Below are 27823 nucleotides of genomic sequence, written 5' to 3'. Positions count from 1 at the left end.
CATCCTGACTTTTCAAAAAAAAAAACAAACAAAAAAGGCTACTATACGTATTACATATGCTAGATGAGCTCAGGCTTTCAAAAATGCATTATCATTTTCACAGTCATCTAATTTAGAGACAGTGGAACAAATCCAAGTAACAATTTTATTTTAGTCTACAGCACAATTTTTTACATACATTTTAGTGGTTTTGACAGTGGTACTTTTGAGCAGACTTTAAATGAATCCACAAAAGTTAATACATTTAAAATAAAATATACACAATAAAACAAGAGGCATCCAGATGTTCAGAATCATGCAGAAGGGGTGGTCTGGTTGGTGTTATCACTGGATACCTTGCCTATTTAAGAATTCACCAGCAAGAGGCCGTTCTTCTGTTCTTCATTCCCACATAATTTAACAAAGTCAAAGAGTTCTAAATATACACACACAAAATAAACCCTCATTTAAAGCTACATCAGTACAAAATTTCAATGAATTGAATTCAGTGTATTGTCAAACCAACAATTCCAATGATCAAACCCATCACTAGAAAACAGGCAATATCAGCACCTGATCTAAAGGCAAGGTTATCTCATTTATTAAAACACCAACAGGAGATTAACCAACAAAGCAACTAATATGTTAATCTTAATATAAGACACTGAAGGAAAACCAAAAACAATAGATTAAATACCACTCCACTGAGCCAGGATATAACCCATGGACGACAGACACATGAGTTTATCTGTCAAACAGTGCTTTAAATACTTTTCCATGAAAAAGAGGAAAGTGTATCAGAAGATGCAAAGGAAAGGTAGAAACGTGAATTTATGCATCTAGTTCCATAATTTAAAATGAGTGTCAAACTGATAATATAAAGCTAAGTGACAATGACTTAACCATTGGGCAACAAACAGGCATGACCACTATTCGCTGTAATCCATGATGCTCTTCAGGAGTTTTCAGTGGATGGCCAACCCAACAATACTCCCTTAGTACAGACAGACTAGATACTCATCTGCTGTTGAAAAAGACCCTGAAGAAGACATGGCAAAGGCATAGAGAAAAAGTTGAATCTTTTGAAAAAGTTAATGATATCAAAATACTTTTCCACTGCTGGGAAACCAAACTAGGTCAAGTATACAGCCCAAAGCAACATGGAATTCAGAGTCAGAGGCTGGCAGAAGAGTTTTGGAAAAGTTGTAGTTTTTAAAAATTGGCAATTTCTCCATGCTTAATAAAACTATCAGAAGAGGTATAATGTTTGTTCATTTGTGGAATGTTGACAGGTTGCTGCAAAAATTCACATGAATGAGGAACTGCAGAAATGCGCTTCAGTGAAGTATTTTTTAAAAATTTACAAAAAAACTGAAGTTTCTATTTAAAAAATAACCATGTTATGCCAAGATGAAACATGGTAAAAAGTAGTGTAAATTCTGTCCATGATTCTTCACACAGCTAATGGGAAAGTGATAGAAACCATTTTCTCTTAAAAAGGAAGTTTTGTTATTGCACTGACTTTTACAGCCTGACCTCGTAATTTAGAAAAATTATGTAGTAAGATCTGTAAAATTAAAATACAAAATTCTGGTTTGTAAACATCCGTTGGCCAAGTCTATCCAGAGTACTTCATGATAGTGGAATGGAATGAATAATTAATTCACTACCTTATTTATCTGCTGTGAGGGGGAAAATTCCAGAAGACAGCTTTTATACTTTCACAGTAATTACATTCAAAAGATATAAAGTCAGTACAGCTGTCTTCTTCTTTTTTTTCCCCTCTGTGCAGTTTTCAGCTCTTACCCCGCTTCTAAGTGCCATAAAGGAAATAATACTGGTTTGGAGACCTAGTAAAGACGGGTCATAAATGTCGCATAAAGTCTGTAGGACTTCGGTAAAGGTATTTCCAAATGGCGTAGTAGTGCACCGCGGCTGCCGTGGCCACGAACAGGTGCCAGATGGCGTGGGCGAACGGGATGATGCCGTCGCTCTTGAAGAACACGACGCCCAGGCAGTAAATGAAGCCGCCACAGGCGAGTTCCTGGAGTCCATCGGTGTTACTCTGTCGACAGAGGAAAAACATCAAAAGGTTTCGATGTTATTCTGATACGACAAGCTACAGAGACCACTGCAATTTCCCCTAAGTCTCCTGATTTTCTAGACAATGAAGTAGCTCTGAACAGACAGAATCCTCATCTGTACACACGAATGACACTTAACTTGACCTGGGTCACCCTCTGAATCGGCCGTCTTGATTTGACCAAGCAGTCAGGTTACAGGTCCCATGGGACAAAGAAGCACCTTCTGCTCATTTACACCGTGTTTAAGCAGACTGCAATCGCATCTGAAGTGAACAACAGCTCATTTGAATAAAGCACAACCCTGGGCGTTCACCTTCCTCCTTAGGAGCTTTCTTCCCTGCACCCTTGCCACTCCGTTTATGATCCACATCTCAGCCTGGTGTTCACTCCCTTTGTCCTCCTCACACATTGTTCTACACTCATCGCTTTTCCCAGACTCTTCACCTGCTTCTGTGAGCTTATGGCTTCCTCATGGCTGACACAGGAAAATCATAGCTAGGAGTGACCTCTGAGATCTGAGACCATGTAGCACAATATATTTCCCAACCTTCTAGACGTTGCCAGGCCTTTTTGTCTTTGTGCCTGGGAGTTTCTTAGCTTAGGAGGAAAGTAACAGTCAGGTGTGCTTTAGCACAAAAAGGAATATTTCTAGGCTACTCTTGGTTTTCAAAGACCTCAACCCATCTACAAGATTAGACTGGGCTGTATGAATGCGAGGGGAAGAGAACAGAGGCAGGGCTTAAGAAGCTGACAGAGAAACAAGCCAGGATTTCTGGGGACCAGGAATAGAAAGGTCTCAGGTTCTTCAAGGTGAGTGGAAACCTAAGTCAAATCGTGGCAAGGCCTTGGAAGGGGACAGGTGTGTGGGTGTCCCAGAGGCCTGGGCACTGATGGCTGTAACCCTGTTAGCCTTGGAGCAGGTCCTGGAGGTCAAGTCCAACAAGGAACATGGGGAAGCTCCAGTGCAGCCACCTACTTGAATGGCCCCATTGGCCTCGGCCAGAGCAGTGGCAGCAACAGACACGAGCTAAGAACCAAGTGTGAGGATCCAGGGCCAGGGGTGAGGATCAGCCTTATTTTCAAAGTTCACATAAGCACCTTGGTTTTCGTAAGATCAAAAGATGAGGAAGGAGCCAATCCAAACTGACTGATACTGGATTTCTCCTTAACCTTGGTAAGATGGCACATCCGTCAGATTTCATTTTATTTAAAAAGTAAAACATAGCAAAACAAAACACCAGCTACATTTATTAGTTCCTAGAGGTTATAAAGCAATTAGTATCCATTAATTATACAAAATTCTCTGTGTATGTGTTATTAGAGGCATTTTCCTAGAGAGGATTGAGGTTTTCATGGGATTCTCACAGGGGCATCTGACTCCCCAGTGAAGCTCACTCATCCAACACAACCTCCTTAATTTAGAGATGAAGAGGTTAAGGCCAGATAAATAAGTAGCCTGAATAAAGTCACACAGCTGCTTGCTGCCCCAAAAGACACCATTCCTTCTTCTTCCACTAAAACAATAAACAAGAGACCAAACCAAGCACACAGGTTGGTTTTGACATACATTCTGTTAATAGGTAGTTCCTCAAGATACCACATCTGTTTATCAACTTTCAAAGAACCAGAACATAGTTAATCCTAAAACAAACAAAACCAGGTATGTTTTCTTCATTATCAATGTCATTACTATGTTTCTATGTACCAGGACTTGTTTGAAGCACTCATTTCATCTTCACAACCCTAACTTTTTTATCCAAACTTTACAGACGAGAAAACTAGAATGCATAAGAGGTTAAATAATCTACCAAGGTCACGTAACTTTTAAGTGTCAGAATCAGGATTTGAACCAAGAACTAAAGTGTTTTATTTCCTGAACTTATATTCCTTTTCTGGGGGAGAGGGGGTGTTTTAAAAATTGATGATTAATTCACATGGTGTAATGCATAGGTACTAAGTGAACAGTAAGGTTTGCCCTTCCACTAAGACAACCACTGTTCTTATTGCTATTACACAGACTAAGCCTCTCTGTTCTAGAACCTCACATAAATGGAATTAAACTGTATGTACATTTTTGCGTCTGGCTTACTTTTTGCTCAATATAATGTTTTTGAGATTCATGCATGTGCTACTGTATATCAGTTATTCATTCCTTTTCATTACTTAGCATTCCATTGATTTATTTAACATAATTTGTTTATCCTTTCCATTTTGGGGCTATCATGAATAAAATTAACATTTACATTGTTTTACAAGACCTTTTGTAGATATATGTTTTCATTTTTGTTGTCATAAATTTATGCTTAATTTTATAATAAACTGTTAAACAAATTTCCAAAGTGGTTATACCATGTTATACTCTCCCCAACAATGAATTAGGGTTCTAGTTATTTCACATCCTTGCTGGGTTTTGGTGGCCTCAGTCTTTTAAATTTAATTTTAACTATTATATAGGGTGTGTAGTGGTGGCATGTTGAGGTTTTAATTTTCATTTCCCTGATTTCTCTGATGACTAGTTACATTGAGCAGTTTTTCAAGGGCTTACTGGATACTTGTATCGCTTTCTCTTTGTAAAGTGTCTGTTCAAGTGTTCTTACCCATTTTTATAGGATTGGTTTTTTATTATTGACTTAGAGTGCTACAATATTTGATACACATCCTTTGTCAGATACATATAGAGAAAGCAAATATTTTCTCCCAGTCTGAGGCCTGACTATTCATTTTCAAGTTCATTGACCTTTTCTTCTGCAGTATCCCATCTGTTGTTAAACCCCTCCAAATAAATTTTTTTCTTAACATATAGTTTTCAGATCTAGAATTTCCATTTGGCCCTTCTTGCTTGACTAGTAGTATTTGCTTGGATAATGGATGCTGAGTTGTTAAAGAGTATAGATTTTGTTGTCTTCCTCGAAGGAATGTTGAGTTTGTTCCAGTAGGCAGTTTATTTACCGAAGGATCAGTTTTATCCTTTTGAGGTTTCTGGGCTTTGTTATGGCAGTGCCAGAGCTGCCCTCACTCTACGGCCAGAGTAGCTCTTATCCTAAGGTGTGGTCTTGCTAGGGTCAATGGAATACCTAAGTTGTTCAGCATGGTCTCCTGCTCTGGCTGGCTGGAACTCTGGTATCTCCCAGTACTAGGCTCCTTCTGGAATCTCCATTTATCTCACAGCCTTCCAACAGCTATCCTCAGCCAGGGCACGCAGAGTGTTGCCTGGCAAAAATGTAGCTCAGTAGTCAGGCAAGGACTCAAGGAAACCCCTTGTAGATTTCTGGAGACTCTTCTCTGTGAAGTTCCCTCCTCTCCAGTACCCTGCCCCCAAACTGCAGCTGGCTTGGGAGCTGAAATGCTGATTTGTTTCCTCCACCCAGACTGCTGCTCTTGGACTCCATTTTATTTCACAGTTTGGAAAGCATTCCAGGGAGAAAACTGCAGTGCGTGTGAAGTTCATCTTTTGGTTTCTCTCCCCGCAAGGATCATAGTCCTATACGTCTGTGTCCAACGCCAAAAAAATAGTTGTTTCACATACTTTTCCCACTTTTCTGAGTTCTTTATGGTAGAAGGGTAATTCCGATACCCATTATTCTGACCGGAACACCAAAGGTTTGAGTCTTCATCACTTGTACCATCCTTTGTTCCTTCAGATGGCCTGGGTGGTTCTTTTTGATCTGGTCTCTGTCTAGCTCACCAGTTTTATCACGAGACTTGTGCTACCTGCATAATTACAGCCCCTCATGCATATTCAGATGCTCATGTTCTCCACATCTCTGGGGCTTCCTTCATGCTGTATTGTATCCTTTTCCTGTACCACCTGCATCACTCCTTCCATCTCTTGGCTCCTATCTGTCTTTCTGAATCAGCTTAAATAGAACTTCCTCTGGTACATCTATCATGTGCTCCCATAGCAGGCTGTACTTTCCCCAATCAAAGACATTGTAAAACTTTATGGTAATTTCTTATTTTATATGAATTGTATTTTTCTGCTTGATTCTAAGTTCTATCTGGGCAAGTGTGCGGATTTTCCTGTTTGATTAACATAAACATTAGTCACCTGCTATTGTACTTGAAAATTTCAATGAAAGATTTAGGCTAGTAAAAGTACTGGATAAACTTGCTATTATGATACCCAGAGAGAATTTACCTGAAGTTCCACTCTAATGATTAGTGACCCATCAACATAGACCTTGCTCTGGGTGTCTTCAATCGCCCTCTATCTATATGGCCTTCAAGGCAGATCTTCTCATTTCTGACTTTCACCTCCCTCCCCTCGCTATTCCCTGTTGCCTTTACCAGCTAAACTGTATGTATTTTTGATACGAGGTAATTATTAAAGCCATTATAAATCTCATATCTCAAAGAACATATCTTGATACATTCTCATAAGACATACCCTCTGAAAAAACATAAGCAAACCTATAAATCCTAAACCTTTTACAAGTGTTTTTGTGACCAGGGCAAGAACTATACACGGCAAAATTACATTCTTATAACTTGCCTATGAGATCAGGAGGAAATTATAGGTACAATTCTGACCCTTGTAGGCTGAGAAGAGAGTTCAAACTAAACACACAGTGGCTGGTGCCCCAAAATGCAGAGTGTAGGACTGGGAAAACATAAGCTAAAGGCACAAGTGACCAGCAGATGGGATCATGAGGTTGTTATGTTATTGTTTTAAATTGACAGATAAACTGATTTCTCAACAGTAATCAGTCTGAATGGGAGCATAAAACACATATGTGCAAATGCCTACTACAGGTAATGAATGCTACACTTTCACCCATCAAAGTCCCCAAAAGAAAATTTCAAGCAAAGTTAAAAAAAAAAAGCACTTTCCTGAGAAAGAGAAATAATATGACTTAAAAGCAAGTGAAAGGAAAAGTGAAGGGATTTGAGAAATATCCAATAAAATGTTGAGCCAAATGACGTTTTGAGGTCCTTCCAATTCTTAAGTTTTAAGAAGTCACGGGACTTCCCTGACGGCACAGTGGTTAAGAATACGCCTGCCAATGCAGGGGACACGGGTTCAAGCCCTGGTCTGGGAAGATCCCACATGCTGCGGAGCAACTAAGCCCGTGTGTCACAACTACTGAGCCTGCGTGCCACAACTACTGAAGCCCGCACGCCTAGAGCCAGTGCTCCGCAACAAGAGAAACCACCACAATGAGGAGCCCGCGCACCGCAATGAAGAATAGCCCCTGCTCGCCGCAACTAGAGAGAAAGCCCGCTCGTAGCAACAAAGACCCAACGCAGCCAGAAAAAAATTAATTAATTAAGAAAAAAAATTTCTGCTCTAAAAAAAAAAGAAGTCACTAATTTATATTTTCTTCATTGTAAGAAACCTCAAAATTTACCCTCACCATGGATTTAGGGTTTAGACACTAAGTAACCCAAGTAGAAATTTCCACCTTCACATAATCTCACAATTCATTGGGAAAAGGGTGGGAGTGGAGGTGGGGTGAAGAGAAGGATTATCCCAAAGAATAAATGCAGCAGATTACCATACGGAAGGAGTCACGCTTAGATGTATAGCTTTTCCAAACTATAGACAGTAGGTAGTACAAGTTGTGGCACTTTGTAATTTATACATTTTTTCTTTTGAATCTCTAGTTATTGGACATGTCATAACTTCAGAAAGAAAAGCTTCAGATCGTATCTATAGACATATTAAGAGCCACAGTGATTTAAAAGAAAATAAGGTGAAATAAATTATGAAGTAACTTCTTACCATTGATGTCACCACCAAGGCTGGAGAAAACCCCATTGTGAGATAGAAAAAGAGCTCAACCACCTTATACCTGCAGAATAGAAATGTGTTAATTTGACTTAATTTAATTTAATATATCTATTCCTACAACACTCAGACTATTTCCTTACCAGTTTTTCCCTTTTTCTTTTGAAAAACAAATGTAAACACTTGACTATTCAAATGAAATGTATTTTCCCTGTAGGAGATCATTAGGGCTCTAGCTGAAATACTGTAGTTGAGTAACAAGGAACTAGCATTTCTTTCAGGATTGATAAGGCATCAAATTCCACATACTACATGCAAAACGTTCTCTGCCAAAAGCTATCATTGAATCCAATTCACCACGCATTTTCCGTTTCTAATCCCGGAGTGTTTGCCTTCATAGCCATTCCAATCCATCGTTATAAGACACTGAAATTATGAAGCTGCACAGGGAATAGCTTGGAGCAGTTTATCAGTGGCAAAGGGATGGGAGCCCTAAGGAACTAAAGGCATGTGTTTTTTGTTGTTATTGGTTTTTTTCTTTTTTGCTTTTTTTTTTTGGTATTTTTTTTTTTTTTTTTTTTGAGGGCATGTGTTTTTGATTGTCTCTGAATTTGTATCTGTACAAACTCCAGTTTGTAAGGCTCATCACCTTAGGTGCAGAAGTCTGAAAATGCTAAAAAACACACTGTACTGAAATTCAACTTACATTTATGCCTAATCAAACTAGACTCTAAGTTCCTCGAAGGCAGGGACCAAGTTCTGTTTATGTTTGGGTTTGCACACATAGAACAGTATGTGGCACCATTTAGGTTCTCTGTAATACCTGCCAAACCAAATGGCCAAGGGTGACTCGCATCTCATTCTTAGTGTTTTATACTCAAAGTCCCCCATGAAGTAATCATATCAGGGAACTGGGGAAGAGTGTGGGTTTGGTTTATATTAGAAGGCCTGGAATAGGAGAAAGATAGTTGTCTTACTTTACTTCCTAATTTATCCAAGGATATAAATTAGGGGTTTGAGCCTGAGAAGCAAACTGTTCCCTTGGATATATATATAACGCATAATACCACTCAGAATTGCTAATTATGGTCAAAAATGCATTTAAGTGAATCTCAAAGTCAGAGAGAAGTTAGCTAAAACTACCACTTTCTTCTGAAAAGAGAAAACAATTTATTACTTTGTGACAAACGCAAGTTATGTTTAATTCTGAGGGCCATTCTGCCAAAAACAATAGATAAAGAATTTAATAAACTGTATCCAATGACAATTATTTCATGGTTGTGAGTTTCTCAAGTTCAGGCATGTGAGGTAATGAAAAGAGCCATGGAACGGGATCTAGGACACATGGGTCCTAATTCCAGATGAGTCACTAATTTGATCCAAGTACTAAACGTTCTCATTTTTTAAACATGAAGCACAAATAGGTGACCTTGAAGGTCTCCTCTAGAACTAAGCTGCTAAGTTTCAGTAAGTTTTCTTTTTATATTGCTTCACACTTAAGACTAGGAGATATGAATAATGGGTTAAAAAAGGTGTGTCCCATGGTGAGGATACTAAGGGTTTAGATGCCCTTCCAAATGTCCCCTTTCTCAGGGAGTCCTAGGCTGGAACATCCTCTGGGTTCCTAACCAGGTGTTCTGTGGGGGCTTAATAGCTATAATCTTCAACCTTCAAAGAAACTTAGAAAAGCGGTTATTTTTCTCATGTGGTAACTGGAAGTCATAGAGGATAAGGCTGGTTTGCTAAGACTAGCCTGCCTGAGGATGTGAAATGAGGTCTGACTGACTCCAAAACTGTCATTTTAGATGAGGGACAAGTGCACCTTGTCCTTCAACTATATCATATATCACACAGGCACCATTCACTTCTGTCTGCAGCAATCTGTAGACCAATGATGAATATCAAATGGTTCTAAAGATTTGTTAAAACAATATATATTCTATTTATGTATTTCTACTATTTTGAACTGCAAATATAAAGTAAATTGTACTGTAATGTAGATAAAATTTAGGAAGTTAATTTTAAAGCTATGAAATGTAAATTATTTTCTCTTACTTTTCATGGTAGAGAAATACATAAATGGTTCCTCCAGCTGCCATGAGCCAGATAAACCAACGCATATGAGATGCCAGGGGTCCAAGTTCACGGAGATTTAACCTAAAAATGTAAACATGACAACAAAGAACAGAAGTGATAAATGAAGGGAATTCACACAACCTGTGTTTTCCTCTAGTCTTGAAAATTGGGAGAGAAGGTACCAGGACAAGACCAGAAAGAAAAAGCAGTCAACATGCGGTTGGAAGTATTTGGGCAATTGGGATAAAATTAATAACTCAAGGATAAAGTTGTCGTTCAAGCTTTAAGACTTAGAATTAGTTCCAATGTGGTTTAAAAATAGAACCAGCTAAAAGGAGACATGTATAAGTAAGTCCTAGCACATTTGTGATGCCCGACTTTCCTTATTAGGCAGAGTGCTGTAAAGGCTACTTGCCTTATTGTTCCTGACTACGTATTTGGGAGCAGATTGTTTACAAAGCTTACGGAGAAGGCAACAAAACCCTGAACCAGATCACATACACACAGTGGATACCTAATACACAGACCAAGTGTCTCCATTATCAATTTCTCCACCAAGAGAGAACATGAAAAGATCTAGCCCAATACACGTTATGGAAGATACTTTGTAGGTTAGAATTTAACCATGGACTCTTGTGAGGCCTGAATTTAAAATGCTGCAAATTCATCTGTACTGAATTCAGATTAATAGATATGAAAATAAAATGTTCTGAATGGCTATTACGACAAAATTAATATTTCCAAATGGAAAAGGTACCACCTGCATATCGAAGATTACATGCGAACAAACTGCCTACTGTAATATTTGATTCCTCAGTCTACATTTAAATTTTTTACTTACTTATTTTAAATTGAGGTATACTTCACAAAAGCCTTTAAGTATTCTCGTTCCAGTATGATTCAGACCTATAATTTAATAACAGTTACTGGGGAGAGACAGCACTTACTCTTTACTCCAACAGATAATTAGGTTTCTTTTGAATGATGGATGCTGCATTAGTCAGAATCTAGAGGCCTGCTGTTTCTAATGATATATAGTTGATGGCATAATATGAATTTCTGAGTGGTTAAAACTGGACCATATCTTGATAGAGGAAAATCAATGTTTCTTTAATTATGGGTTTCAGAGCAGCAGCAAAAGACTCTATCTGACCTATACCAAAAAGGCAGGGAGAGCAAGGACATTGAACTAAATACTAGGCATTTTAAATAGCTATCTAATTAGGCTAGTTCTCTTATTCATATAGCTAAGGAAATGAGAAGTGTGCTCCATACATAGTAGCTACTGTGCTGTGAAGACCAACCGTATACATTTCAAAAGGGAGCTTGATTTCTTTGTACGTATTTACAGTATTTCCACTTAAACAATTACGTGTCCAGGTAGTCTGAGCAGCAGCAGAAGCATAGAGAAAGAATATGGAAGGCAAAGGTAACATATTTCAAAGGTTAGCATGCTGCCTACACACAACTTAGTAGCACTTCTCTCAAAACAATCCAGTGCCACATCTGTACTCTGAATGGCAGTAACATTCTCCCCTTAAAGTCTGCAATCTGACCCAAGTAAATCAAAATGGGAAAGAAAAAAAAGCATGTATGTGTGTTGGGGTGGGGGAACCGGGGAGCAGGGATAGGAAGAGGGGAAGGAAGGAGGACCAAGAATTCTCTCATAAAAACACTATCTTCAAAAATATAAAGACTGTATCTTACCATGGGGCGTAAGATGCAGCAATGAAGAAATAGATAACCATTCTATCACACATGTGAAAGCAATGCTCCACTGTCCTGTGGGGGGGGAACAAGTTAGAGTTTTCAGAAAATTTTACAACTGGAAGTAGGGGTTATCACTCCACTATGTCACAACTGCCACTCTTGTTCTTGGTTCTCATGGCATTTATAACTTGGCCTTCAAAGTTGCACAGCTATTCTTAATAATATGGAGCCACAAGTAAAAGCTTTATATTATCTTTAAGATTGCATATACCATAGGTCCTCTCCATGTAAGAACCCCACAATAATCAGGAACTCAAAATCTGTCTTTTCTGATATTTTCTATTTTTTTTAGATCCTATCTAATTGGAAAATGAAATTCCTTGAGGGAAGACCACCTCTCAACCCCTATCATAGTGCAGGGCACAAAATCACGAAGGCTCAGTAAATACTCCCCAAAGCCACATTCTTTTTAGAATGTCTTAGAAGCAGCTTTTACTCCAAATCTTAGTGTAGACAGTAAGCTGCAATAAAGCAAATTTAGAAACTAATTTAGGAACGGCAATAACACAAACCAGAAAAAAAAAAAGGCTCATTTGCTGTCAAGAGGGTAGCCACCTGGGCTGCTTCTTTTTTGTTTTAACAAACTTATTTATTTATTTTTGGCTGCATTGGGTCTTTGTTGCTGCATGCAGACTTTCTCTAGTTGCAGTGAGCGGGGGCTACTGTTCGTTGCGGTGCACAGGTTTCTCACTGCAGTGGCTTTTCATTGCGGAGCACGGGCTCTAGGTGCACGGGCCTTAGTTGTGGTTCACAGGCTCTAGAGCCCAGGCTCAGTAGCTGTGGTGCACGGGCTTAGTTGCTCCGTGGCATGTGGGATCTTCCCGGACCAGGGATCGACCCCATGTCCCCTGCATTGGCAGGCAGATTCTTAACCACTGTGCCAATGGGGAAGCCCCGCAACCTGGGCTTCATACCAAGTTTTTCCTTCTAAAACTGAAGAGTCAGGAAGTGTACAAAGATTTGGCTCACTGAGGTCTATTCACAAAACGGGTTAGACAGAATCCGCCCTTTACTGAGGTTATTTATTTATTTATAAATTTTTGGCCACACAGTACAGCGTGCGGGATCTTAGCTCCCCGACCAGGGATCAAACCTGTGCCCCCTGCAGTGGAAGCGCAGAGTGTTAACCACTGGACGGCTAGGGAAGTTCCTGAGGTAATTTAAAAGTACAAATGCATTGCATTGTCTTGAATCCATTTTCAGTCCAAGGGGTAGTAGCTGTGGTTTGGTGGCGCACAAGTATTAGATTTTGCCTCATCACACGCTCTGTGTCGACCAAAGCAGGCTGAGGATGTTTTAGTCACTGTTAGGGCTTGTCACATGTTAGTGAAGAAGTGAAACTAATTTAGGTCTAAAAAAGCAAACACTAGATTAATGTTTCTCAAACTTGACTGCCTTGCAGGATCGCCTGGGGAGCTTATAAAATACAGTCGCAAACTCCAGTCCAGAAGATCCTGATTTAAAAGGGCTCGAAGATGTGGTAGAAGATGCAGGGAAGAGAAGAATAACTCCTTGGATGACTGCGATTCCAAGCCAGGTCTGGGGTCTTTCTAATTCTGCTTTCTAGACTGCTATGCACTGTTGCAGCAGGTAAAGTCAAGCGTGCAGTGTTATTCAAGACCCACCACCCATCTCTGACCCTCACCCTCCTCAAGGGTGAAGCACAGTAATACCATCTCTATCACAGAATGCGTGTGAACATTAAATGAGACGATGTAGCCATGCGTTTAGCACAGCACCTAGCACATAGTAGGTACTCAATAAATGCTTGTTCCCTTCCCTCTTTTACTTAAATTAAGGCTATACGTGGGATATTTTAAAGCATTGATGCAGAGCCAAAATTCCACATGTGGCTTATGAGTCTAGCAATGCTATTTCAAGGTTCAAGAGAGACCGGTTTCTATTACACCTTCTTCTTAGGCCCTGGCAGGGAGGCTCTGAGTAATGAGGCCGGCACCTACAACTCTCTGATTCACATATCTAGACAGCAAAGCCAAGTCAGCCAAGGCAACCACAAGCACTGGATCGTGCCATAAGATAATGAAGTGCCCCTGCCTCGGGGCTCTGCAACAGTGCACCCTGAAGAGCCAGAACAAGTACTTTTTTTTTTTTTTTGCAGTACGCGGGCCTCTCACTGTTGTGGCCTCTCCCGTTGCGGAGCACAGGCTCCGGACGCGCAGGCTCAGCGGCCATGGCTCACGGGCCCAGCCGCTCCGCGGCATGTGGGATCTTCCCGGACCGGGGCATGAACCCACGTTCCCTGCATCGGCAGGCGGACTCTCAACCACTGCGCCACCAGGGAAGCCCCAGGACAAGTACTTTTGAGGCTTGCTTTTGAGTGTGTACCAGAGCTCCCTCGTGATTCAATGCTGTGGTTTTATGTTAAGCCCTGGGAACTGTCAGCTTATAGGCAAAGGTAGCAGACTGCCAACTAGAAGCAATATTGTAAAGGGTGCAGTGGAAATAAACCTCAGGACTGGGAGTCAGAGATCCTGGGATGATGATCAGATTCTGCTGGAATCACTGAGTCTCAGTTTCCCCAGGAGAATATTATGGGTCCCTAAGGATCCTTCCAGCTCTAAAAGTCTGATTTTACATGTGAGGAAACTAGTAATCATCATATAAATCCCAAATCCTGCTCTTAAATAAAGCATATCTTTTTAATATTAGATTCTTTGAATGACGAGATTTTTTTGAACATTCTATCTGTAAAACCAAAAGTTACCTTGTTTTTAAATTTTATTTATTTATTTTTTGTCTGTGTTGGGTCTTCATTGCTGCATGCAGGCTTTTCTCTAGTTGTGGCGAGCGGGGGCTACTCTTCGTTGCGGTGCGCGGGCTTCTCATTGCGGTGGCTTCTCTTGTTGCAGAGCACGGGCTCTAGGCATGCGGGCTTCAGTAGTTATGGCTCGTGCGCTCTAGAGCACAGGCTCAGTAGCTGTGGCGCACGGGCTTAGTTGCTCTGCGGCATGTGGGATCTTCCCGGACCAGGGCTCGAACCTGTGTCCCCTGCATTGGCAGGCAGATTCTTAACCACTGCACCACCAGGGAAGCCCCAGGGAAGCCCCCGGGAAGCCCCCAAAAGTTATCTTCTAATATTACATTAAATCACTCTAAGTCTGTTCTGAGTCCTCCTTTTTGAGAAGAAACTTTGCCCTTTTGGGTTGTGCAGAATCCATTTCATAAGCAACTAGATGGTGTGTTGCTACCTTTGTATCGCCCAAATTAACCCTTCACTCAAAGGATTAATGCTTTTATGTCCTTCTCATTGGGAGGCTAGGGATCACAATATTGTTTGGAAAGTGCCTGACAGCTAACTGTAGCAACTTATGTGAATTTTGTTTGAGTAGATGCACGGGACCTAATTCTGAAAGCTGAACTTAGCAAAACAGTAAACCCGACCTGTAATATACCTGTAGTACAGCTGTAGTGATTTCTAATTTTCAAATCATTCTCACATGCATCATCTCATTCACCTATCACAACAGCCCGCCAGTCAGGTATTACCATTCTCATTTTAGTGATGAAGAAACTGAGGCTACACGAGGCTAAGTGGCAGGGCTTGGACTCAAAGCCCAACTGGTGACTGCAAGTCCAGAGTACTGGTCATCACCCTGCAGCTGCCATGCTCTTCCTCAGTGTGCTGACACACTGGAAAACAGGTGTCAGGATTTTACATTGTAAGTCCTGGGGTTTCTGAGTAAAGACCTGCTTTCTTAAGACACAGACAGGGGTGCCCAAATTCTGTCCAATCCGTAGGAAATTTCCTGAGTGTTGGGACAGCATTAGACTCTACCAGGCAGGAAAATGTCCACTCTTTGCCTCACTTAACCAAAGCATGCCAGCGTGAGAGGCTAAGCCGAGCCAACTATTGTGAGTGACCTGTTGAAACAGAGTACCATCCACTGTACCTTAAGTGGCTCTTTTTCCATGATACGATGTGAAATACTGTGGAAACAATGAAGAGGGCACAGAGGCCCATTCCATAAATCCATGCTGTTATCTTTTCCCAGCAGTCATCAGACAGCCGGTGGAGGAGGGCACTGCCCACAATGGCTGGAACAATGAGGAACTGAGAGAAAGGGAAAGAAAAGTAAATATTCAGCAAAACACTGAATTGAGAACTTTATTAAAAATACATAGGTTTACCAGGGGCAATTTTGGGAAGATCATTTTAAAACAAACATTTGCCTTTCCTGGATAATCATAACGAGAGCCAGATGAAGTTGTCCGTTTACGGCACTGAAAACAAGTACTGCTGTTTAGGGCCCAGGACCTGTGTCCACCAATGGGTACACAGTCAAGCAGTAAGAATGAAACATTACTCAACTGTTGCAAAACAAATGTCCTCTATCCTAATTTCGTTAGTTAACAACATGTTTCATCCTATTCTCGAATGTGATTTAGGGTAGGCACTTAAAATATTCAAATGGCGAGCATGTACCCAGATTTCCCAGGGAGGTCTTGATCTTTAAATATTCCTTCCTGTTTCCCCCATGTGCTACTGAAATCCCAATATTTCAGCAAAGGGTAACTAAATGAATCAAGTCAGTAACTGTTATGTACATACCACACTCACATAAATCATTTGTTCAAATCACATGTCCTGATGTCTAGTTTGGATGTCTACATTCCACCAATTTGCGAGCTACTGCAGAGTGAAAGGGTTATTTCATTTTTAATAGCACCTTTCATGGAGGCAAGAGTAATCCACTCCTACTTATTCAAATAATTTTAAGAGACTAGAATCTTAGAGAGAACTTGGCTTTCTGCACCACATTTTACACTACATATGGACACAAATTTCAATGTCTAGTCATATCAGTGTGACTAGTAAACATTTTATAATAACAGAAATCATCAGAAGAAATAAACTACTTTATTAGATAGCAGAATAAACATACCTGGCAAAGAATGCAAACTTTAGCAATCTTATCTTTTTTGTCTCCAACACCTTCTATTTCCCTCTTGAAACAGAATATTAAATCTCCCAGATGAGATCAGCACTGAATTTCAAATGCTGAAGTATTCAATGGCCCAGAACAAAAAGAAAATTAAGGACAACAAAGTTTTTCATAAAACAATTTAATTTTGAGATTATGTCCTTTCTACTTTTTTCATGTTAAAGTATCTTCTCTTTAATGAAATGATGACATTAGATGGAAGTTTCTTGTTTTGTCACTTTTAGAAATTTTACTGCTCTCTGAAACCCAAAAATCAGGGATACAGTTTAGTAAGTTTAATAAGATGACATTTTCTTTCTAAAAAATTAATTGTGGATGTTTTGTCAGTTTTTCCTTAACTTTGGTTTCTACAAGTGTTCCTTGTGACAATCCAGAAGAGATAAACTAAGGGATTATTCAGGTTTATCTCAAGCAAATATTATTCTTAAAGGTGAGCTGTGAATCTCGACAGCCAAACCATTATATTTAAATGCTCAACATTATGCTAAGTAATAAGTGTTTCATTGGTTGCTTGATTTATTTATTTTAATTTTAATTAATTAATTTATTTATTTATTTGGGCTGCGCTGGGTCTTCACTGCAGCGCGAAGGCTTTGCTTGTGGTATGTGGGATCTTAGGTCCCCGACCAGGGACTGAACCTGGCCCCCTACATTGGGAGTGTGGAGTCTTAACCACTGGACTACCAGGGAAGTCCCTCATTGGTTGCTTTTACTGGTCAGTATTATGAAAACTATCAGAGCACTATTTTCATAACTTTGATCAGTGTTTTGCAGTTGGTAAAGGCATATCCATAAAATAGTGGATGTGCATTGGAACAATAAGTGAAGGAAGAGGACATATAAAAACTGCTGTTCAAACTTTTACATTCTTTACATCCTAATGCTGACCTAGATTTAAATACACACACCCCTGCATCTTCTTAGGGGCCTGTGGATAATTAACTTCAGAAGTAACTTTAATCTCTGTTAAATTCATCAGACATTTAGTTAAGAATAAAAGATGGAAACAAACCAAACGCCCATCAGCAGATGAATGGATATATATATTATACACACACACACACACACACACACACACACACACACACACAATGGACTATTACTCAGCCTAAAAAAGCATGAAATATTGACAATTTGCAGCAACGTCGATAGACCTAGAGATTATCATACTAAATGAAGTAAGTCAGAGAAAGACAAATATGATATCACTTCTACGTGAAATCTAAAAAATAATATAAATGAATCTATATACAAAACAGAAACAGACACAGATATAGAAACTTATGGTTCCCAAAGGGGAAAGGGAGTGGGGGATAAATTAGCAGTATGGGATTAACAAATACACACTAATATATATAAAATAGATAAGCAGCAAGGACTCACTGTATAGCACAGGGAACTATATTCAATATCTTGTAATAACCTATAATGGAAAACAATATGAAAAATATGTGTGTGTGTGTGTGTATATATATATATATATATATATATATAAAACTGAATCACTTTGCTGTACACCTGAAACTGACATAATATTGTAAATATTATATTTATACTTCAATTAAAAAAAGAATAAAAGATGGATATCCAGGCAAGTATAGCTGACAATCAAATTAGGCTGTGCATTCTTTAAAACCAAGTTTGGACTCTAAACGTTTTGACCCTCTGGTGTTGTGAAGCTCACTTCACAAAGCATTCACTAATGCAAAGATAGGGGTCAGCTCAAGGCTAGAGAATTCCACTAAATCCTTCCTGCCCCGAGAATCCAAACCATGGGTCCAGGGACATTGTCCACTAGTGAGGTTACTCCAAATTTCATTATTGAAGCCCTTTTATGGAATCCAGGGCAGGCATGTCAGGTACAAACTTTTTTCTAAAGAAAAAAAAATTAGTAAGATTTCAGCATATTAATTATTTAAATAAAAATCTTTTGAACACCTAAAGAAAAAGGACAGTGATGAGAATAACGTTTCAATATTACCAAGTAATATTTGAATTCCACTATTACAATACATAAAACTGATACTTCATAAAGTTTGATTTCTGCTAAGTAATGACTAAACAGCATTGTTCTATTAGATTACAAAGAAATCCACCAAAAACTAGCTTATTTCAGGTTTATTTGGCATCATGACTCCTTTATAGAAATACTGACTATTCTATGAAGAAGCGTTCAAGAAATGAAAAGGCACAACTTGAATTCAAGCAAGTTTTATTCTAATGACATATGTATATAACTACACATTGTACTAACACTGTCTAAAATAATTCAATTAGCCTGTTCTAACACTTCACTAAAGGAATATATTGGTCTCCTTCTCTATTTCTTGTCTTCAGACTATACACCTGCCACCACTTTCCCCTCAAAAGTCTCACTAAATACAACTTTCAAAGGGAATAATGAAATCATAGATAAAAGGAAATTTATAATGACACAAGAAAATGCCAATAAAATGAAATTAATAGGAAAACTATGAAAATACACACATATTTACAAACACCACAGACAAAAAGAAGAAATGCACCCAAGTGTTAAAAATTTATTTCTAGGTAGTTCTGTTTTTCTCATATATTTTTCAGTATTTTCTATGTTTCTTATAATGAATATGTTTTGTTTTTATAAGGAAGAAAAAAATTAGGAATTTAGGGATTAAATCAGCTTTTTCTTCTACTATCAAAAAAATTAAGAATTCAGGGATTAAATCAAACTTTTCTTCTACAACATGGACTAACATCTGCTCTGAGAAGCAGTGACCACAGTGGAGATGGAGAGGATGTGGCTACCTGTTTTAGGGGATCACTCAGGGAAAAAAAACACCTTTTTCAACAAACGGTGAATTCTTCTTGCCAATAAACACAGCTGACTATCTCGAAAAGGTGATTCATTTCATTCCAGGGGTGACAGTCTTCATAGTTTTCTTTGTTTTTTTTTTAACTAAGGTACTTACTATTATTATTCTTTCAAAGACGATCTTGCCTGAGAAAGCAAGTCCAGGATAGACAGAGCTGACTGTAGTCAGAGCACTCAAAGTGTCTGACATGCTCACAGTTTCTGGTGACATGACCTAGCACTGACACTTTGGCAGGTAAGGTCACAGAGATGGGTAAACCCGACTAACGGGGCTGAGGTTAACAGAGACGATTGCCCCTTCCTCCCACCAAAGGCCTTTGGGAAGGATGGAAAAGGCAGAAAACTCATACTCACTGCATGTGTGTAACAGTTAGCAGCATGTTCATAACAAGTTGGTTTGTAGCGGCCATTGGCTGGGGCCCGGTGGTTCATGAACCTGTAGAGACAAAGACATCATGTGAGAAAAGCTCAGAGCCTGTAAAGAACAATGCTGAAGCTTGTCAGTGGTTGTTTGGTCTATTCTAACTGAAGAGGTGACTGCTGGAAATACCTAGTTACGGGAACAAAACGAAAGCCACTAAACAGGTGTAAACTGAGCCAACAGCGATAATCCTACAGCGAATGCCCTACTTCACTGGATTAAGTATTCTTTCCGTTCATTTAAAAGAAAAACTTTCTACCAACCAAAAACAAACAAAAACCATATCCACCCCCTTCAACTGGTACCCCCACAGTAAAAAACATTAAAAATAAAAAAATGGTACAACCAAATCTTAAATCTTAACAGAAAAAAAAAAATCAAGGTCATTTTTCTAAAGTTAACAAATACCAGAAACCACCATTTAATGCAAATTCAGTGTATTTGAAAGGTTTCTATTTTTTCTCTCAAAATGTATAAAGCTTATACATGTAGATCTTTAAAGCCTCCATTCCATGATTAGCAGGCCTGTTGAACTAGTTTCCCTCTACTGCATTACTTGTTCTGGCACCAGACAGCTTAAATAAATGATACCTGGCTGCCTCCTGGCACCTGAAACAAGAGGTACGTTTTCACCTGCATTCTTCCTGAATTAAAAGAGTTTCCTTCAAAATCTAAATATGTGACTAGCACCTGATACACTGGCTATAAAATTCATACATACACACATGTGTATGTATCTAAATATCAAAATCTGTTACACATATAGACATACGCCCATATTCCATATCCCCTTTGGGCTAATTTTGTGGCAACCAGCAAAGCAGTGAAAAGCACAAATACCATTGGACATGAAGAGATAAACAGCCTTCTTCTATTTCAGTGCGTGGGTGAGGATCCCCCCAGCCCCAATTCATACCCATGCCATGTTTCATGAAGGATTCTGGTTTAGTCTGTGTGTTCTTTAGAAGGAGGGAGATGTAAACTCAGGAAGATAAAAAGGCAGCTGCCTGAAAGGAGCAGTTCCAGAGAAATAACGGAGGTAAGAGAGCCATGATGGCATTCAGGTCTCAGCATTGAAGCAGCATTCCTGGGCTTGGGGCATGCAAGATGTCAACAGGCTTTGCACAATAAAGTAGCTTTTTGCTTGAGCTAGGTTAAGGGGGTAGGGGGAGGAGATTCTGTCACTAGTCACTAGTCACACCTTATTATTAACATGATGAAAAAATGGTACCAGGCTAAGCCAAATGGCACAGCCAGGTTGCCAAAAACTGACTAAAACACATGGTCAAGCGATTCCAAACAGTGCCCACTTTAAGAACAAAAGACTAGCCAATACTTTCTCCCTGAATTAAGAAGGGCCTGTTATCCCTAGAGCAAATAAATAAAGTGGCAGTCCCTGCTAACCCAACATAGAGAGTTCAAGTGCCAGATCCACTAGGAAATGGATTTGGGACCTTGAAGATACCTTACTTGGACCACCAAAGGGTAGCTATCTAACTAGCGTGCAAAATATACACATATGGAATGGAATTCACCAGATGGCTTGGAAACTGTTTAAGAGAAATGTGCAGTTAACAGCTTCAGAATTATTCCAAGCTATTCTCACACATAGATAAATAAATCTTTTCTCCCCTGACAATCCTTTAAATAATTTTACTAAATTTCCTAAGGAACGAGAGTGTTGCTATACAGCAGTTATTAGTAAAAAGGAAAATAATTACACTCTTGGGAAGGATGCTTTAAAAGTGTCCCTAGGGGCTTCCCTGGTGGCGCAGTGGTTGGGAGTCCACCTGCCGATGCAGGGGACATGGGTTCGTGCCCCGGTCCGGGAGGATCCCACATGCCGTGGAGCGGCTGGGCCCGTGAGCCATGGCCGCTGAGCCTGCGCGTCCAGAGCCTGTGCTCCGCAACGGGAGAGGCCACAACAGTGAGAGGCCCGTGTACCGCAAAAAAAAAAAAAAAGTGTCCCTAGCATTCAAGGATCTACCAAATCATTAGCCTGAGACATAACGACAGGGCTATAAGTAGCATATCCTATTAGGAATTGTAAAGGGTAAAGAGCAAGGCTCCGAGATGGTTGAAGGTAGATTAAACTGTGAGCACTCTGTGCAGGGCACAGTAAGCAGGGTTTGACTACCCACCACCAGACTACAAACTAAAATAGCAATTTATATCTCTGGCAGCCCAATCTAAAAATAGGCTATTACACAGTGACAGGGATAGACTTTCAAATTTTCTCCTAAAAACAGAGAAGCTCGGTGGCCATGTTTGTGACAACTTAGTCCCTGCCCACCTGGAATCACTCAGATTAAAAATAAACTCAGAAGTTGCAGAGAAAAATATCCCACCCATGTGACTTAAGGTAGTTTCTCCTTAAGGGCAGGGCCAAGATTCCGGCAATACAGAAAGGGAAGAGCAAGTATTCCAGGCACAGATCACTGTCTGGGGCCCCGTGGGACAGCACACGGTTCTGCCGGGAAAGTTACAATGCACTTTTCCATTTCTCTCTGATCTGCCAGGGTACCATCAAGCCTCCAACAAGGCCTCCTGCAGAAATCACTGTGAAGAAATTAGTCGCCCAAGACCTAAATGGAAAAGCAGACGTAAAATGCAAATAAACTCCCACACACTGAGCCTATTCTCTTCCCCCCAAAAAGAATGAGGAAGGTTATCAAGAGTTATGGGAAATAGCACCCACTTATGGAAGACAGCTCTACTTAAAGCAAAGCCACCCTAATGGTTATCCAGTGCTAGAAGAGAGCATCCAGCCAGCTTCAGAGGGTTTGAGGGAAGGTGATTAAAGTTTTTAGTTGACGAGGGTTTGTTCATTCATCCCCTCACTTTCTCTTTCAACACTCTCTCCACTTCCCCTGGCCCAGTGTCCTCTTGCTCTCCCTGGGATAGAATTTCAAAACTATGGAGAGAGGGACCTGGGGACACTCCTTAGCACACTTTAAATTTAGCCCAAAGCAGTGGCCTTCCGAAGGTAAATCTGCGGCCCACCAGCAGATCTCAGGGGCCTAAGATCAAATCTCAGAAGCTGTCCTTGACTCCTCTGTGTTCCCCGTACTCCACATGCAAGTGCCATCAATGCTACCTTCAAAATATATTCCAGATCAGTTGCCCTCTCTACAGTTCCAAAGACCCTACCTTAAATCAAGACATCGACACCGCCGGTCTGTAAACATGCAAAGTCTCTGGTCTCCCTGCCTGCCCACACATGGACTCTCTTCTTTACTCAGCAGCCACAAGTCTATCAGCACCAGAGCACATCAAACACTAACCACAGCTTAAAATCTGTCTGGCTTCCCAAAGTGCTTGGGATAACACTGCATCCTCCGCAGGCCACAAGCCCTCACCACCTCTCCAGCCTGGTGCTACCTTCCTCTCACTCTCTGCCTCCAACCAACCGCATCCTTTCTGCTCCTCAAACCACCCAGGTCTTATCTGCCTCAGGGTGTCTGTGTTTGCTGTTTACTTCTAACTAGAACATTCTTCTCCAGAATGCACAGCTCTCCTCTCACCGGTCAAGCTCAGCTCAAATGTAACCTCCTTGGAGAGGTTTCCCTGACCGTTCTACCTAAAGTATCACTTCAGCCCTCCTCACTCCACCAGAGGCCTTATCACAATTAGTAAGAATTGGACTTTTTGAACTTGTTTATTTTTTATTTCATTTTCTCCCACTGTGATGTGAATTCCATGAAGGCCATCTTGTCCACCATTTCATTTCCAGTTCCAAACACAAGGCCCAGCTTATTGCTGGAGCTTAATAAATAAGTGCTGAATGAACGAATAGAAAGACAGACATTCTGCCTGCTGCTGAAGTATTTTATCCTACCCGAGAAAGATCCACTCGTCAATTAGTTTCACTGGGGACTCTGTATGCAACAAAGAGAAACAGGCAGTCTTAGAGCAAAGAGAATCCTCAATCTCATGAAAATAAAACTCTCAAAGGCCAATACCATGGGCATTCCAAGGGCTCCTTCAACATCACTTGATGGGGCAACATAAGCTGACCCCTGTGCACAACCTTACTAATTAGCTTCCCTATATGAATAAGCATGATGTTTAGGAAAAGTGTCTGCTGCCAGAGGTAGTGATAGTGATGGGATACATTTAACTTAAATAAGGGAAATGGCATATATAAGGAGACTACCCCATGCCTATGATTCAATGCTCTGAGAACGCGCCAAAAAACAAACAAACAAACAAACAAAAGGCAATAGGCAGTCCTGGAAGACATCTAATGCTTTAGAATTATATGCTTTGCCACATATTCAATTTGAAGCTAACCAGTGGTCATGAGGCTGGGGCTAAGGAAAGGAGCATCCTTTTCCTTGGATTTTTGGTTGCCAGGCTGGAGAAACGAGCATGCACCAATAAGATACCAGTAAGATACATTAGAAGCTCTGGGTCCTAGGCCTCTGCGCTGTCATACAGATGTTGTGATGTGGGCGGGGAGACAGAGGTGAACGGCTGCATGGGTGGTGGAGAGGGACATGATACTGAACCCTTCAGTGCGCCCCTTCCTTGCTGTGTGATGATGGCAAAGCTCTCTTTTGTTCTCTAACCCTATCGGTTCTTCTATTAAATGGGTATAAAATTTGCCTTCTAGGGTTACAGTTGAGGATGAGATGAGTAATCTACAAATACCCAGCTACTGCCTGGCACCCGTAGGTACTTAATAAATGTCAGCAGGTATTCTAATGAGTCAGAGATGCTGTGAAAGGGAGAGAATGACTCTGTGTGGAGGGGTGGTGGAATCAAGTGTGGAAGGGATAAAGCACAGAAGATAAAAGATGTCCCACTGGGATTTTTCACAGCCTAAGCTTTTTGAGAAGCCATGCCTGCATAAAGCCCTCCACTTATTACACTGGGCTAGGCATCCCTAGAGCCCTCCTCCACAGATATGTCAGAGCTCTGGAAGTTGATCCAAAGCCACAGTGACCGCCAAGTTTCCATTACGAACAAACCAGCAAGGTGTTCAGGTTTTCTTATAATTTAGACAAAGCCACAAACTATGGCCTAATGAAATGTTTTTACTGCAGTCAAATGCTCGTCAATGGAGTCCCGGTAAATCTATCAGAAGGAACACATGAGTTCAAAGACAGTGTATTCCTCTTTCTAGTTCCTCTGTCATTTACCTACTTGTATCTCTCCTGAATGCTCAAAAGATGGATAATAAACACAGTTTTTAAGAGAAGCAGAACAGTACTCTCAACATGTTAATGTATGGACCACAAAAACCATGATGTTTTTGTTATATTACTTTTTATTTGCAGGCTTTATTTCTAAGTTCAAATTGACTCTTAGAAATATCTTTCCACTCTAGCCTATAATACAGAAAAACAAGAAATTATGGGATCATTCATTGTTCAAAGAAAATCTAGATGTCATCAAGAAAATAACTGTTAAATATCCATTGGTATTGTGCAGCCGCTGAGAAAATTACAATGTCTATGCTGCACTAAAAGAAAACTCCTGTATTCTTTCATTTTTAAATGAATGAAATAGAGCGCACCTTACAACTGTGATAATGACTGGATAGATTAGTGTCAAGCAAAAAGAAAAGTTCAGGGCTTCCCTGGTGGCATAGTGGTTAAGAATCCACTTGCCAATGCAGGGGACACGGGTTCTAGCCCTGGTCCAGGAAGATCCCACATGCCACAGAGCAACAAAGCCCATGTGCCACATCTACTGAGCCTGTGCTCTAGAGCCCGTGAGCCACAACTACTGAGCTCACGTGCCACAACTACTGAAGCCCGCATGCCTAGAGCCCATGCTCTGTAACAAGAGAAGCCACCACAACGAGAAGCCCGTGCACCACAATGAAGAGTAACCCCCACTCGCTGCAACTAGAAAAAGCCCACACACATCAACGAAGACCCTATGCAGCCAAAAATAAATTTATTTCAAAAAAAAAGAAAAGTTCCATCAGCTGAGATGGTCCTAAATAAGGTTTGTTTTTCATTTTTCTTAACACTTTTAATGTTTGTGCGACAAACAATAAACCAGGTTCCTTTTCTTTTTCTTCTTTCTAGAGAAGAACTGAAAGGATAGAAAAGAAATACAACTCTTAATCTAACAAAAACCAGTAATTTCACAGAATATTGCCACTGTTCTCTGAAAACAGGAAGAGCAGAGATGTGCTGGGAAGTAAAACCAAATCAAACAAACCACATGCACAGGGCTTTGCCAACCACTACTGAACCTGTGTTACATACATCCTCCCTTAAAGCCCCTCCAGTCCTCACGGCTGACTTCATGTTCTCAAGCCAGAACACCATGGTTTCGTTTTGCCTTTCGAAGTACTGACATGATATCCCACTAGGGGAATACTGCCAGGCATTCAACACCCGGAGTGATGAGCAATATTCGGAAGTTAATCCAAGTCTTCAAACTGATCACCCTTCTGATGGCACAATCCACCACAACTCTCCCTGTGCATATTTCACTCCTTACCCTGTGGGACTGGAGGAGGAATAAGATCAGAATGGGAGAGGGGGCGTCAAGGGATTAGGAAGTTGGAAAGAAAAAAAAAAGTGCACTTTAAAATCTTGAAATAAAAAGCAGTGCCTAAAAACTCAACAATAACCTCCTTGGAAGAGTTCATGCATTCTTTGTAGTTTTTCAAATTCCCCCTGTCACTGCACACTAAGCTAGCCTGCTCAGGGTGAAGGTCTGGGAATGGGGACGGCTGCCTGATTCAGACAAAGGGATGGAGAGTTACCACAACACAGGAGAGGTGAACTTTCACCCACTTAAACGAAGGAGATTAGAAAAAAAAAGCCCAGAGCTTCCTCTCGGAACTACGGCCAGCCTCCATTCATTGCTAGATGGCAGAGACCCGGGGTCGGGATTAAGGCCACGGTACCTCCCCAGGCTGGCGTTGCCATCGGCTCTCCAGCGAAAGGGCAGCCGGCCAGCCTTCCGGTGCTGCCTCCTCGGTTCCTCCTCCTCGTTTCCTAACACCGGCGCCTCAACAGCAGGTCTCACCACCCGGACGCTAACTTGCCCCTTCGCGGCGCCCCCAAATAGCACGCCATGGGACTCTAAGCCTGAGTACCCTCAGGGCCCGGACTTGGCCAGGCAAGACTAAGCCAGCAGAGCCTGCCTCAGTTTCCCCGTTGCTACGGCCGTTCAAAAACAAAGCACCTAAAACGGCCAGCAACCCCGCTTTACCACAACTCTCGCTGCAGGGCGCAGCAACGAATGGGCCCCGGTTCCGCGCGCACCGGGAGCCCTCCAAGCTCCCGGTAAGGGATGGAGGGCAAAGCCGGGGTCGGAAGACTCGGGGGCGGCGCCTGCGCCTGGGGTTCGGGTCCTCAGAGCAAGCAAGAGCCCCGCCTGGATGGGGTGAAGCCGGGTGAGCAATGGGATACCGCGGGAGAAGGGCAGGCTCGTGGTCCGAGGTCTGGGAATCAGAGGTCCGCAGATCGCGAGGGGGGACCCGGGTCAGGCACGAGATCCTGGTCTTTGGAGGAAGGGAATCACCCAGGGACAGCAGGGAGGGGAATCCCCCGGGAGCCGGTCCCCGGCCGAGGCGCGGGATCCCCAGGGGATGGACCCAGGTGAAGAGCCGGGACCCACGCGGGAGGAGGCGGGATCCGGGCCCCGGTCCCGGCACGGGCGGCGGGGCGGAGGCGCCATCCCTCTCACCGCTGGAATCGATTCTGGAACCGCATCGATCCTCCGCTCCTTCTCGTGGGCCAGGAGCTCGGTCTCGTCAGCGCCGGCGGCCGGGCGCGCGGCCCTCATGGGCTTGGGCTGCTCCGGAGGCCGCCGCGTGCCCGGCGGACCACTCGGCCAGGCAGGGTCGGAGTGGGCCAGGCCGGGGGTCGGGACAGGGCCGGAGCCAGACCAGGCGGCTGGGGGCGGGAGGGAAGCCGCTTAAACGGCCCGGGCACCTCCCGCCTCCAGCCTCCCGGCTCCTCCACCCATGATCGCCCG

The 27823-nt window shown here is 41.5% G+C and overlaps 1 protein-coding gene across 2 annotated transcripts; it reads right to left on the bottom strand.

The window, feature by feature from the left end:
* On the bottom strand, window positions 1-27823 carry MMD (monocyte to macrophage differentiation associated). 2 transcript variants are annotated; one of them, XM_082603579.1, is made up of 7 exons: window positions 27533-27823; window positions 19807-19888; window positions 15549-15709; window positions 11575-11649; window positions 9847-9948; window positions 7786-7855; window positions 1-2044 (listed from the first exon to the last, which is right to left on the bottom strand). In XM_082603579.1, exons 1-7 carry the CDS (start codon window positions 27556-27558, stop codon window positions 1844-1846), a joined length of 717 nt encoding a protein of 238 aa, XP_082459705.1. In that variant the 5' UTR covers window positions 27559-27823; the 3' UTR covers window positions 1-1843. The 2 variants fall into 2 exon arrangements, with proteins under 2 accessions (XP_082459705.1, XP_082459706.1); XM_082603580.1 differs by lacking the exon at window positions 11575-11649.

Source organism: Mesoplodon mirus (genome assembly GCF_964341445.2).
Source record: "Mesoplodon mirus genome assembly, chromosome: 18".
In the NCBI taxonomy this organism is placed as follows: domain Eukaryota; kingdom Metazoa; phylum Chordata; class Mammalia; order Artiodactyla; family Ziphiidae; genus Mesoplodon; species Mesoplodon mirus.
Note: the sequence above shows the minus strand (reverse complement) of the source record. Positions and strands in the feature narration are given on the sequence as shown.

Excerpts from the sequence above, each read along its gene's own strand:
- MMD (XM_082603579.1), bottom strand. The coding sequence starts at position 27,558 with ATGCGGTTCCAGAATCGATTCCAGCG. Across the intron at positions 11,650-15,548 it reads TGGAAAAAGAGCCACTTAAG|GACAGTGGAGCATTGCTTTC; the intron begins GTACAGTGGATG and ends CCCCCCCCACAG. Across the intron at positions 2,045-7,785 it reads CCTTGGTGGTGACATCAATG|AGTAACACCGATGGACTCCA; the intron begins GTAAGAAGTTAC and ends CTCTGTCGACAG.